The following is a 13,784-nucleotide window of genomic DNA, read 5'->3' as shown; positions in this document are numbered from 1 at the left end:
CCCGGTTTGGCCCTAAGGCCCGCCTGCTCAGATCTGTGCGCCCGGGGGGCAGAGTTGAGGTATGAGACATTTAAGGGGCTCTTTTGTGGTTGAGCACCCCGGTTTTTTCCTGTCTGTGACTCGGGGTGACTGATCTTTCTCTCCACGTTGAGAAGGCTTCACCTTATGTCTCCTGCTCCCCTTGGCACCCCTTTTTTCATCCCCTCTTTCACTCAGCAGATGCCTTGGCCATCCTTAAATCCCCACATGTCAGGATTACTGCGCCTTTAAAATAAACAACAAGGTGTTAATGTCATCAAGCCCAGGACCTGCCAGGGTCTCAGGTCATTTTCTTGGGCTGATCGTCTGCCTCTTTGTCTGAAGACTGTTCCCTACCGATTATGAACTCCCAGTGAATGGTTCTGCACTATACTTTTTTTTTAAAAATTGTAGTTGATTTACAATGTTATGTTAGTTTCTGGTGTATAGCGTAGTGATTCAGTAATACATATATATACTTTATCATTATAGATTATTGCAAGATATCGAATATTGTTCCCTGTGCTATACAGTAGGACCTTATTGTTTATCTATAATTTGAATACTCAAAACAATGTCCTCTTGGTTTTCATGAAGCGTTGCTCCAGGGGGCTCATCCTTTCCCTTTCTGTGCTGGCAGAGCTAACACGTGTCCTTTGGAAATCCCATGAGCCCTGGGAAAGTCAGGCTCTGTGGGTGGCCAGGCACAGACATTCTCTGCAGCCAGTCGGGAAGGGCCTGGCTGGTGGTGTGAGCACACCCGTGAGCCACATACACCTGGGCCTTCCCAACACGGGCCTTGGAGACTCTGCTTCCCGTGGAGGATCTGCCTACTTGCCCTTTCTCTGCCAACAGACTTGGCTCTTAGCTCTTCTATTCTCATGAATCCTTCTCCCCTATAACTTTAATTTGCTGATAACCGTGATTGCTCCTGGCCCTTAGCAGTCCTTCTACCTTCACCCCTTTCTAGGGCGCCATTCAGCTTCAGCTCCCACTCCTAACCCCTTGGCTGTCTCCATGTCTCCCAAGTCAGATTCTGGAATGTGCGGCTCCAGGAGGCCCAGCTCACCCTCCTCTGGATGGAGGCCCAGCTTTGTTGCCCGAGGCCATCTCAGCGGTCTCTGTCCAGCCCACGGCCTGCCTCACTCGGTCATTTCTCATAGCACGTGATGTGCCACAAACTCAACACTTGAATTCAGTCACTATTTCTTGAATGTTGATTATGCCTTCTGATACTGATAGTGAATGACTAAGAGAGATGCAGGGGAAATGTCATTAAATCCTGATGGGTGAGTTTTTGAAAAGACACTGATGATGTCCTCAGGTCCACGCACACCCCCAGAAAAGAGGTTAATGTCATCATTTACCTCCCTAAATCAAGCCCATTCCTGAATCGCCATCAGAGCTGACCACTCAGGACCTTCTCAGCTGCCTTTCTAGTCCTATCAGGTTGTCTTCCTCTTCATGTGACCCATGTTCCAGACGTTGACCACACTTGCTTTGAGCTGCTCAGCCTCTGTCTTGCTCGTGGGCCTCCTCCTGTGTCCAAAGTCTACAAGTGCTTCAAAGGCCAGCTCAATACCTGTGACCATTTTCTGTGGCAGCTGCAACAAATCACTGCAAACTGGGTGGCTTAAGAAAAGAGAGATTTATTCTTGCACACTTGGAGGGCAGAAGTCTGAAGTCAAGGTGTCCACAGGGTTGCACTCCCTCCAGAGGCTCCGGTGGAGAAGCCTTCCTTGCCTCTTCCAGTTTCTGGTGTCTCCAGGCGATCCTTAGCTTCTGGCTTCAAGACTATTCCACGTCTCCAGCTTCATGTGGCTCCTCTGTGTGTTTGTGTCTTTTCCTCTTCTGTTTCTTATAAGGATGCTTATAAGACCATCCAGGTAACCCAGGATGACAGCATCTCAAGATTCTTAATGACATCTGCAGAGACCCGTTTTCTAAATAAGGTCACACTCATCAGTTTTGGGAGTTAGGCAGTGGACGTATCTTCTTTGGTGGAGGGGTCACCACTTGATCCACTGCAATCCTCAGTTCCCTTGAAGACTCACCTGGCCAAAAATGACCCTTTTGGGCTCCCAGGCTCTTATTCAAGGCTCTAAAAGCCCTCTGACGTCCTCTGGTGCAGTTTAGAGGTTTTGGTGCTAGTGGAGGAGTTGTTCTGGGTTCGAATCCCAGCGCTGCCACTTGCCAGCTGAATGGCACTTGTCAAGTCACCTAAGCCCCCTTGCCAGGGCCAGAATGCAGGGAGGCGCCTGGGGCACACGACTTAGGTGGCCCTACCTCCCAGGGCCTGCAGGTGTGGGATTGGCCCTCTCTCTGCACTGCGGGTGAGCTCTCTGTGGGTTACCTCACATTTTGTGCCCTGGGTGCCTCTTCTCTTATGCCAGTCCCTGCCCTGCCTCTTGTCCTGGTTTTTTTTTTTTTTTCATCTATAAAGCCGGGCTTTCTCTTTGAGAGAAAAACTGTAAGGACTAAATGAATAGCAGAAGGCTGACACAGCAAGGGCTCAGCAGATGAAAGCTGTGGGTTCCCTGACCAGGCAGTAAGTTCCTGAAGCGCTGGTCTTCATGGCTAATTCGTTTGTATATTTCTAATAACTTTAAACATAGTACACTGAAAAAAGTATGTGTTCAATTATGTCTGAGTGAATTACTGCGTATTTGCTAAGGTTGAGGCGTGTGGTAATTGGGTCAGTGTCTACAATCAGGCAATGAACTCAAGCTTCAAGTCCCCGGATCAAGAGTTTTTGAACTGGTTCATTTCCCTGCTCGTGTTTGGAAGGTTTAGGTGAGGTGCTTTGGACAGCAGCAGTAGAGCCCAAACCTCAGAAAATTGCTGAGGCTGGTTTTCAAATTAGAACCATGAAGGGAGAGGCTCCAAATTCGGGATGCGTGCGCACTGGAAGGATTAGCTCGCGTCTGGAGAGCGGCAGCTCAAATGTGCAAAGTGGCTTTGGTCCATGCGTGCTGGTCCCATCAAGAACGGATGGGCTCCTTCTCCGTTACATGCTTGCCAGCTCCCTGGGAAGCAGATTCTTTTCCTGGAACACGGAGACTATCTTGCATCTTGCCTGGAACTCTGTGAAACTCTTGGCGGCATCTGGCCCAGATGGGCGCATCCTGAAACACTGCATTTATGTGATGCTGGGACTGACAGTCCTCTTTTACATTGTGGTTGGGACTCATTAACTCTCAGTAAGGATCGACACTGAAGGCAGAGCTTCCTCTCTTTCTAGCAAAAAAAAAAAAAAAAAGTGTTTCCTTGGGCGGACCACAGCTCCTGTAACTGATTTGCCCTCCTGGCAAGGGATGGCATGTGCGGTACCCTGAGGCTGGTGAGAAAGGGGGCAGAATCAAGAATTCCTGGGTGGGAAGGCTCTTCCCTGCCTTCACCACAATTGCTAAAACACTGCATTTAACAGCCCACAACTGGTCTGTATTTGCATGGAAACGGTGTATGTGTGGAATTTTATCTTTTATTTCGAGATGGCCATAATAAGAGCCAGACTGTTGATGGGTCTAACGATTAGAAGCAGCATCTAAATTCTCCACACAGTCTTGTTGGGTTCAGTTCTGAGATCTTGTTCTAAAAGTTCAAACTGTGTGGTGTTTATCTAGCAACCTCACTGAAGTATTCATATTGGCTGGTGCCAGACATGTGCATCAGGTCTGCAGTTGCCCAGTTCAAGGGCTGCTCTATAACCAACCCTGGAATTTAAGTCAAGCTGTCTGGAAGGGTGTTGAAAATGTTCGTTTTAGTAACTGTTATATTTATGTCCATAATACCACTATTAAATTGGCAAGTATGAGGTAGCCTTCGGTGTGGCTGAGCGTGTATAGTCACCACTCCTGGATGAGCCATGTGTTTCGAAACAAGGTGTATGAAAAGGGTTCCTGGCTTCAGGAATTTGGCTCAGTGCTTCTACCCACGTGAGCTGTGTCCATCATTGCACCTGTTTCTTTTGGAGCCAGACTGACACATTATCACCATTACTCTTTAATAGCACTGATATTGCCCTCATCTATGAAATCTACCATTTCCCTTTCTTTCTCTGCCACAAAATAGAATCTCCAGGAGCTTGTGGGGCGGGATGGGGGGTGTTTGAGAACTACATTCTGAGTCCCTGCTTGGGAAGTCCTTTCATTGTTGTTATTTTCTTTTCAAGTGATTCTGGTGGTGAAAGTAGGACAGTTACAGGGCAAGCAACATTTAAACTGAAAACAATCTGATGGTAAAGACCTGTGCTTTAATCTGCTACATGAGAGGTTAGCCACTATTTTCTGAAGCAATTATCCACTTGGAGTGTGGGATTGGAGAGGCTCTTCCAATGCAGTTAGTGGTGCTCACAAAAGAACCACCGTCTTCGAGAGAGGAGCTGGGGCACCAAGAATGAATTCACTGCTTCCGTTTGCATCTTACATAAGCAACAAGATCCTAATGTAAATATCAAGACATGGCTCATATTCCTATCGTATCCAGTTTGTTTCTTAAACTTTTTTTTTAATTGAGTTATAGTCAGTTTACAACGTTGTGTCAATTTCTGGTGTAGAGCACAATTTTTCAGTCATACATGAATGTACATATATTCATTTTCATATTGTTTTTCACCGTGAGCTACTACAAGACCTTAAATACACTTCCCTGTGCTATACAGTGTAAACTTGTTTATCTATTCTATACATACCTGTCAGTATCTACAAATCTCGAACTCCCAGTCTATCCCTTCCCTCTCCCCTCCCCCTGGCAACTACAAGTTTGTATTCTATGTTTGTGACTCTGTTTCTGTTTCATATTTAAGTTCATTTGTCTTCTTCTGTTTTGTTTTGTTTTTTTAGATTCCACATATGAGTAATCTCATATGGTACTTTTCTTTCTCTTTCTGGCTTATTTCACTTAGAATGACATTCTCCAGGAACATCCATGTTGCTGCAAATGGCATTATGTTGTCAGTTTTTATGGCTGAATAGTATTCCATTGTATAAATATACCACATCTCCTTTATCCAGTCATCTGTTGATGGACATTTAGGCTGTTTCCATGTCTTGGCTATTGTAAATAGTGCTGCTATGAACACTGGGGTGCAGGTGTCATTTTGAAGTAGGGTTCCCTCTGGATATATGCCCAGGAGTGGGATTACTGGGTCATATGGTGTCTATTTCTAGTCTTTTGAGGAATCTCCATCCTGTTTTCCACAGTGGCTGCACCAAACTGCCAACCAACAGCATAGGAGGGTTCCCTTTTCTCCACACCCTCTCCAGCATTTGTCATTTGTGGAATGATGGCCGTTCTGACTGGTATGAGGTGACACCTCATTATAGTTTTGATTTGCATTTCTCTGATAATTAGTGATATTGAGCATTTTTTCATGTGCCTATTGGTCATTCGTTTGTCTTCACTGGAGAATTGCTTGTTTAGGTCTACTGCCCATTTTTGGATTGGGTTGTTTGTTTTTTTCTTATTAAGTCGTATGAGCTATTTATATTCTGGAGATCAAGCCTTTGTCAGTTTCATCTTTTCCAAAAATTTTCTCCCATCCTGTAGGTTGTCGTTTTGTTTTGCTTATGGTTTCCTTTGCTGTGCAAAAGCTTGTAAGTTTAATTAGGTCCCATTTGTTTATTGTTTTGTAAACTCTTGAATGCCCAAGGAACAAAAAGGAAGTTACACAGCAAGGGCAGCGGAGTCAAGACCAAAGGTTGGAAAACTATATGGCCCATGGACTGGCCACCCACTTTGGTAAACAAAGCTTTACCGGCACCAGCCATGCTCACTTGTTTACATGTTGTCTCTGGCTGCCTTCATGCTACAATGGCAGAGCTGAGTGGTTGTGACAGACACTGTATGGCCAACAACCCCCCAAATACTCACTCTCTGTGTCGTTACAGGAAAAGTTTGCAGACCCCTCGTCTAGACAGTCAGATGAGCCAAGTGTTGGCTAAAGGTCCCCATCTCACAATGCCAAGAGAAGTACTGGGCTGGCTTTGGCTGTTGTCATGTGCTGCGTAATTTAAAAATCTTTACAAGCCAGTACAAGTAAAACTCCTATTCACCTTACTTTGGAGAGGCAATATGGAAAGTAAAGTTAGGTCTGAATGTATTTTAGATGTTACCTGGACTTCTAAAGCACTGCTCAATTATGTAAATGTGCATAAATCAATGTCATTTCTCAAAACTTTTAAGAGATGCAAATGCTGGCGCCCACTAAAGTACTGGCATTGTGCTTATGTCTGCAAAATTCTACAGTGCACAAAACCACGTGCTGTAGCTTTAAATGTAGTCCTACTTCAAGTAAAACCCTTCTGCCTAGTTATTTTCCAAATCTTTGAAACCAGTGTTAAAGAGTCACCAGGAATCTGTAGTTAAAGACACCAGACATATTTCTTAGCTCAGCCTTCCAGTGCCAATATGTTGGACCAATTCAGTAAAACATGCTGTAAATTATGACTGTTTTATTTGAATTAATGAGACACTTTTCCACAACGGCAGGGATTGTTACCAGGAGTTCAAAAGCCAGACCTGGGGTCTAGGTTACTATTCATACACTGGTGATGGATTCAAGTCTCACCTTTGTGCCCCGGTTTGGTGGGTCTGGTCAGGGGGGTAGGTCATGACAGAGAACAAAGCTAAAAGACCTGAAGCAGTTAAGATGACAGTTTGAATAGCCCTGGATTAAACAACCAAACAAATGCAAGCCCACTAGCTGGAGTACCGCTGGACTGGCAAGTCAGAGGTGGCCTGAGGGCTCTGGAATGTCACTGTGGATGGGGCTGATTATTTGATGTTGGTTACAATGAAGGCTAGCTCTTTTCTTCTATTTTAACTATTAGGGGATTATTCATAATGCAGATATGTTGATGAACTCTACCTCCAAGTGCAGCTTAGCAGACACGTGACTGCTGCCGCAGAGCTATTCAGGGTACGGGAGGACCTGGGCTCCCTCCCTGGACTCGGGCTGGACCACCTGGCCACGTTCTGCATCTGCAGATTTAACTGGCTGAAGCCCAGCTCTCTAAGTGTAACTGTACTTTTACTTAGAAGAATTTTGTTACAAAGCTTGATGTAATGACTTAGGGAAGAAACAGTGTGTTAGTGAAACTATCACTAAGAATTTCAACATGATTTTTGAGACTTAAGTTCAAAGTTAAAACATAAAAACCCACCTGATAAATTATATGACCTAAACAAAATAAAGGCACAGGACATGAAATTTCTCTTGAGTTTCAAGTATAATAGGATCACATAGCTGAAGAAAACGTCACCATTATGTATTTTTATGACAAAAAATTTATTTATTTATTTATTTTTTTTTTTTTTTACCGTTCTTAAATTTTTCCTTTCTTAAGCTGAAAGAAGCCCACTAGCCAAGTCTCTGGTTTTGGTATACCCCAGCAGAATGCCAGTTATAAATTCTAATTTTAAAGACACTCTTAATTTTCAAAGGACATTCATGATAGGGGCTAGTTTTCAGAAAAGGCGAATCACCATTGTAATTTGGGAACAGAAAGGTGAAAGCTTTATGGGGAGGTTCATAAAAGATGTCTTAGGAAGGATGAATGCTCTTGAACCTCTAGCTTAGGAGTGAGGTCGTAGGGCTAACGTGTCTCCTTAAAGTGAAGCATCCGACATCACAAGCCGTGTGGGAAAAGCAGCCCATGTGTTCTGAAGCCGCATCGTGAACGCACATTTTTGCGTGACACTCCTGCTTGGGCAGCCAGGCTCTACAATTAAGATCTAGCCCGTTAGATGATCACCAGGGAGAGGTCCCAGGTGTGGGGAACACTTGAGATTACATTCCACGAAAACATTAGACTGTCAAAAGCTTAGGAAGGCCCTGACCGTGCACAGGTATGGGGAGGGGGTGAAGGACTGACAACAATGCTAGCACATGTCAGCATGAAATAGCTGCTGACACAGACTTAACATGTGCCGTTTTTTAAAAGGTGGTATTGAGTAACAGGCCAGCAGCCGTCCCCTCGGCACTTCAGACCTCTTTCTTCTCTCCACTTGGGTTCTTTGCTGAGTCACTTCCATCAGGCAGAGTTCCATAGGATAAGCCATTTGAATCTGGTTGTATTTTGTCCAACATTTGCTTCCCTGTGGAGATAATAATCACAAAAAATCTTCTGTGCTCTTACAGTGGAATAAATCTTAATAATTTCTCCTCTATCTAGGCCATATTTTTATTCTCTCTCTCTCTTTTTTATACTATGTGGCCACCCTCTAAGTAGAAGAGATCAATGCTGGGGAAGAAAGGCCAGTGGAACTCCATGTGTCTTGGTGTGTAATCAAGCTTCCACGTGGCTGAGCCGTCTCCCCACCCAGGTTTGCCATGCTGGGCGTGGAAACCAGGTCGGAGCAGTCAGCAGATTAACATGAAACACCCACTCATCTGGCCTGTCTCCCCAGCGCTCCGTCTCCTTTTCCATGCTTACTCTAGTGCATGTAACAACAGAGAAGGTCTTTCATAGTGGCTTCTACAGATGTTACTGATCCTACGTGTGGTGCTTTATAAAATGAAAAATAGAGTTAAAAATAAGTCAACTTAATTTCCTATCAAAGAAAGCCTGACCACACAAGGCATCTCTAACGCACACCCTTGCTGCTGACCACACAAGGCATCTCTAACGCACACCCTTGCTGCTGACCATACAAGGCATCTCTAACGCACACCCTTACTGCGAAGGCCCGTTCCTGCACTGAGTGCTTGTGGCTGATAGGACGGCTCAAGTGGGGAGGAGAACACAGAACTCACAGGGCAATATTTTCTCAGTTGTTGGGATGAAGCTTTAATGGTTTTTGCTTCAAAGGCTTGGTCCTAATGGAGCAGTGGCAGACGCTGAGAGAACATCACTGCTCCTTGTCTAGAAACCTGTGGGGCCCCCCAAAGCCCTAGCAAAGCCGGAGATTGCTGGCATGGTGAGCAGGGGCGGAGGTGAGGACACAGCTTCCGCTGTCTACCTGACGGAAGCGGGTCATTCTGGGAGAGAGTGGAGAACGGGGAAGATGATGTGTGTGAAAATGCTCAGGATGAATGAGGTAGGGGAGGAGGCTCTACGTGCGGGTGACTGCAGATGTCACCCATGGCCCCAGTGCACAGGCCAGCTGTCTTCCCAAGGAATGCTGTCCCTCCGCAGCCTCGCCTTCTGTCCTTAGCTGTCCCCTCCGGGGTCTGCTGCTGGTAGCTATTCCCACTCCTTCCCCTACCCTCTTCCAGTGTAAGGAAACCTAAGAAGGATATTTACCACATCATGCAAATCAAGAAAACAGGGGCAGTTCTTTTACATCCCAGTGTTCTGTGCAAAACTGATATTCAGACAAATGATTATTAACATTTACACCTCTGGTTTCATCATTAGTGTCCAATTTCTGACAATAAGGTTTGTTTTATATTAACAGCCCCCATCATACCAACAATTAATTTATAAGGATAAAATTTTCTGTTATAAAATTAAGGAATGTATAGCTTTACCAGGAACATTTCCAAAATCAATGTAAGACTGTGGCAGATGTTCCTTTTCTCGATTTCTTGTGACCAAAAATACACCAAGGAATGACAGAAAACACCTGTAAGAATAATGTTAATAAAGAACACAAGATTACTGAAACAGCACATGGTATTAAATAACTGAGCTCCATATTCTGCATGATGACATAAATTCCACCATTTTTTTTTTCCTTCCTGTTTCTCATGGTAAGATGCCTAGAACTTGTCTTAATTGCTGCAGCCAATAATATTTGTCCCCAGAACCACAACCTGGGCAGCTTCCAATAAATCTCTGCCCCAGGTTTTTACCATCTGGAGGCTAATTTGGGCTCTAAACCCTTTGGGTAGATGCTAGGTCTCATTTTCTATCCATGCATGCCCAGACCCATTACTGGCATGCAACACGAGCAAAAAATAATTTATGCTTTAATTTTCTAAGAAATTTCGTTGTCCTTGGCCATAAGAACAGTCATAGTTTCCAGACCCCAGAAGTTTAGCCTCACCCAAAAATCTTATGAAATTGAATTTTCAAGATAGATGGGTTTTTATGTTGAAAATAGTCTGGCCTCAAGTTTGCACAGCAATGGTCATGCAGAATACCACACGAAGCAGCAGCTAAGCAGTAATGGAGTGCCAGCTGGGGCCAACGGAAAAGCCAATACGTTAGCGATATTCTGTCCAAGCTCTGCTCTCTGTTTACAAGAATGCCAGCAGCAACTGCCCCTCAAATCTCTAGGCACCCAGACACAAGAGAGGGACCAATCTTATGTTATTAGGTCCACAGGCAGTGATCTGCTCCAGTCTTGGCCTTGTATTCTTAGTGATCCTAGAGGTGTCTGTGGTTCCCTAACCTAGGGGTTCGCAAGGGTGGGGTAGGTCTGATGGAGTACGAAGAGGTGGAGTTGCTACAAGGGCCAGTGAGTGGGTTTACCTTGACTTTGGCTGGAACTGAAAATCCCCAATGTTTCAGAGCCCTCTTAAGAGAGATACTTAAATCACAAAGTCAAGGACATTGAGCCCTGGGTAGGGTGTTAAGTTGAAAAATATGTTTCTTTTAGGAACTCAGGAAACTGATGTTTCTTATATTATTTTCCAATTTTCCATGCCTCAGGTATAATGCCAAAAATCCCACATAAAAGTAATAGGATTTCACATACTTTACCTCTGAGACATTTACTCACCCAAAAAGATATATAAATACAGTGAGAAAAGCTGCACCAAGGAATTCCTGATAAAATATGATACCTATAATAGGAACAGAAGATAAAATTAATTTTAGGGTAAGAGTATTTACAATAGCTATGCACTGGTTTTCAAATTATGTTAATATATTTTTTTTTCTAAGTATAGTTACCCTTAAAATGCATATCCAGTAGTTTAGTTTAAAAATATTTGCATGCCATACTTACATTTTCAGTGATTCCAAAAGAACATAGATTTGTAGACTTTATACAACGTCAGTATCATTATTATAAAAGCACCACCACTGACAGACTTTCGCCAATAGAAATTTCTTATCCAGTCCAAGATCTGTCCCGCTGGAACATGCAAGAAAATAAAGCTCCAGTGACATTTCTCACCCACATTTTAAGCCAGGGGTCAGTAAGCCTGGCCTGAGCGTCTGGGCTTCTCACATTGCACTTACACCTCAGGCTCGCTGCTGCTCATGCCGTCAGTCTTGGCAACGCCCTGTGGCCTGTGGGTCTGGCCACATGCTCACTCAGGCACTGGAGGATGCTGTAGCGACCGACGTCATCGTCAGTGCCCTCTCCATCACCTTCTTCTGGCCTTCTGCTTTGGGTGGAGGAAAACATGGAGGTGTCATTTACTCTGAGGAGCTTTTCTTCTCTCCTTGTTGGTCTCAATGATTTCTTCTTGGTCTATGGTCCCAAAGCCTTCATAGAGTTTGTTTTTTTATTGAAGTTTAGTCAATTTACAATGTTGTTGATTTCTGGTGTACAGCACAGTGATTCAGTTGCACAGATTTTTTATATATATATGTATATATTCCTTTTTATTAAAGGCTGTTACAAAGTATTAAATAAATATAGTTCCCTATGCTATACAGTAGCACCTTGTTGTTTATCTATTTTACATAAAGTAGATTGTATCTGCAAATCTTGAACTCCCAATTTATCCCTTCCCACACCCTTTCCTCCCTGGTAACTGTTAAGTTTGCTTTCTATGTCTATGAGTCTATTTCTGTTTTGTAAATAAGTTCATTTGTGTAGACTCCACATGAGTGATATCATATGGTATTTTTCTTTCCCTTTCTGGCTTACTTAATATGACAATCTCAGGTCCATCAGTGTTGCTGCAAATGGCATTATTTTATTCCTTTTTATGGCTGAGTAATATTCCATTGTATATATACACCACAACTTCTTTATCCAGTCATCTGTTGATGGACATTTAGGTTGCTTCCATAGCTTGGCTGTTGTGAATAATGCTGCTGTGAACACTGGAGTACCTTTTTGAATTAGTTTCCTTCATACGGTTTTAATTTAAAGATAACACTTACTTATCTCTTACCTGGAATCAAATTTTTGTAAGTGCGATGTCAGCCTCGCTACCCTGTCGACAAGTCCTAAGTGCCAGCGCTGCTTAGGTGCTGCAGATACCATGGTGAACTAGGCAGAAGCTTTCTCAGTCTGAAGCCCATCCCATCTAGAGAATAAACTTCTTACTGGATCAAGCCATGTCCCATTCTAATGAATATTTGTTGAATGAATCAACATTTCTGAAGCATTTTTCCATGTTACTATACACTTCCTTGTAGTCATTTTAATGTTTTCACGTTATTCTAGGCTAGTGCCCTATAATATTCATTTCTCTAATGGCATTTTAAATTGTTTCAAAAATTTTTTTTGCTTTAGTAAAGTATCAGTAAGGTTCTCTGTACATATTTTTCTCAGTATTTTAGGATTTTTCACTTGAAGTGGAATTTCTGTTATAAAGAGTAAGAACATTTTTTTGAATTGTAGTAAAATACACATAAAATTTACCACCCTAAACACTTTAAAGTGTACAGTTCAGCTTTGTTAAGTATACAGTCATCACTCGGTATCTGCGGGATCTGGGTGCAGGACCCTCCATGGTACCACAATCTGAGATACTCAGGTTCCTCATATAAAATGGTGTAATATAACCTACGCACATCCTCCCGGAATACTTCACATCACCTGTAGATTATAATACCTAATACAATGTAAATGCTATGTGAATAGTTGCCATCATGTGGTAAATTAAATTTCTGCTTTTTGGAATTTCTGGAATTTTGAGGGGGGAGGTATTTTCTGTCCACTGCTGGCTGTATCTGCAGATGCAGGACCATGGTTATAGAGGGCCGGGTGTATTCACATTATTGTGCAACCAATCTTCAGAACCTTTTTATCTTGTAAAACTGTACTGTACTCTTTAAATAAATCTCCTCACCCAGCCCCTGGCATTCACCATTCTACTTTCCACTTCTGTAAGTGTGACCACTCTGGATACCTCATGTAAGTGGAGTTATGCAGGGTTTGTCCTTTTGCAACTGGCTTGTTTCACTTAGCACGTCCTTGTGGTTCATCATGTTAGTGTGTATCAAACTTTCCTTGCTTTTGATGGCCGAATAATATTCCATTGTATGTGTACACTACATTTTCTTTCTCCATTCATCTATTGATTAAGGTTGCTTCTGCCATTTGGCTCTTGTGAATAATGCTGCTATGAAGCTAGGTGTACAAAATCTGTTTGAGTCCTTATTCAGTTCTTTTGGACATATACCTGGAAGCAGAATTGCTGAATCACATGTTAATTCTATGCTTAATTTTTTGAGGAACTGCCATAGTATTTCCCATAGTGGCTACAGCATTTTGCATTCCCATTAATGGTGTGCAACTGTTCCAATTTCTTCATATACCTGTTATCTTCTTGTTTTTTTCCCTTTTGCTCGCAGTCATCCTGGTGAGTGTGAAGTGGTATCTTCTTGTGGTTTTGATTTGCAGCTCCCTAATGATGAGTGGTGCCGAGATCTTTTCATGTGCTTGTTGGCTGGCCATTTGTACATCTTTGGAGAAATGTCTTAAGTCCTTTGCCCATTTTTAATTTGGCTATTTGTTTGTTTTCGAGTTGTAGGATCAAAGAGTAGAAACATTTTTAAGGCTCTTGATAACAACTGTGAAACTCAGTTCAAAAGTATAGTGCCACGGTACCCAGCTCCACAAGAGTGCCCACAACACTTTGGCCTTGTCAGCACTGGTTATTGCAACCAAAAGAACAAAACAAAAGCTTTACT

General features: G+C 43.1%; 1 protein-coding gene across 1 annotated transcript in view; it reads right to left on the bottom strand.

Annotated features, from left to right (window-relative positions):
* Positions 1 to 7,513: 7,513 nt before the first annotated feature.
* The window catches only part of NIPAL2 (NIPA like domain containing 2), a 71,413-nt gene continuing 65,142 nt past the window's right edge, over positions 7,514 to 13,784 (bottom strand). The window contains exons 9-11 of the mRNA XM_031439282.2: positions 10,687 to 10,750; positions 9,491 to 9,585; positions 7,514 to 8,115 (exon numbers count right to left, since the gene is read on the bottom strand). Of these exons, the coding sequence (XP_031295142.2) occupies positions 8,003 to 8,115; positions 9,491 to 9,585; positions 10,687 to 10,750 (272 nt within the window). The 3' untranslated portion in view covers positions 7,514 to 8,002. The remainder of the gene's footprint in view (positions 8,116 to 9,490; positions 9,586 to 10,686; positions 10,751 to 13,784) is intronic.

The sequence above is a fragment of the Camelus dromedarius genome, chromosome 20 (assembly GCF_036321535.1).
Source record: "Camelus dromedarius isolate mCamDro1 chromosome 20, mCamDro1.pat, whole genome shotgun sequence".
Lineage (NCBI taxonomy): Eukaryota > Metazoa > Chordata > Mammalia > Artiodactyla > Camelidae > Camelus > Camelus dromedarius.
This window is presented reverse-complemented; position numbering and strand designations above follow the sequence as displayed.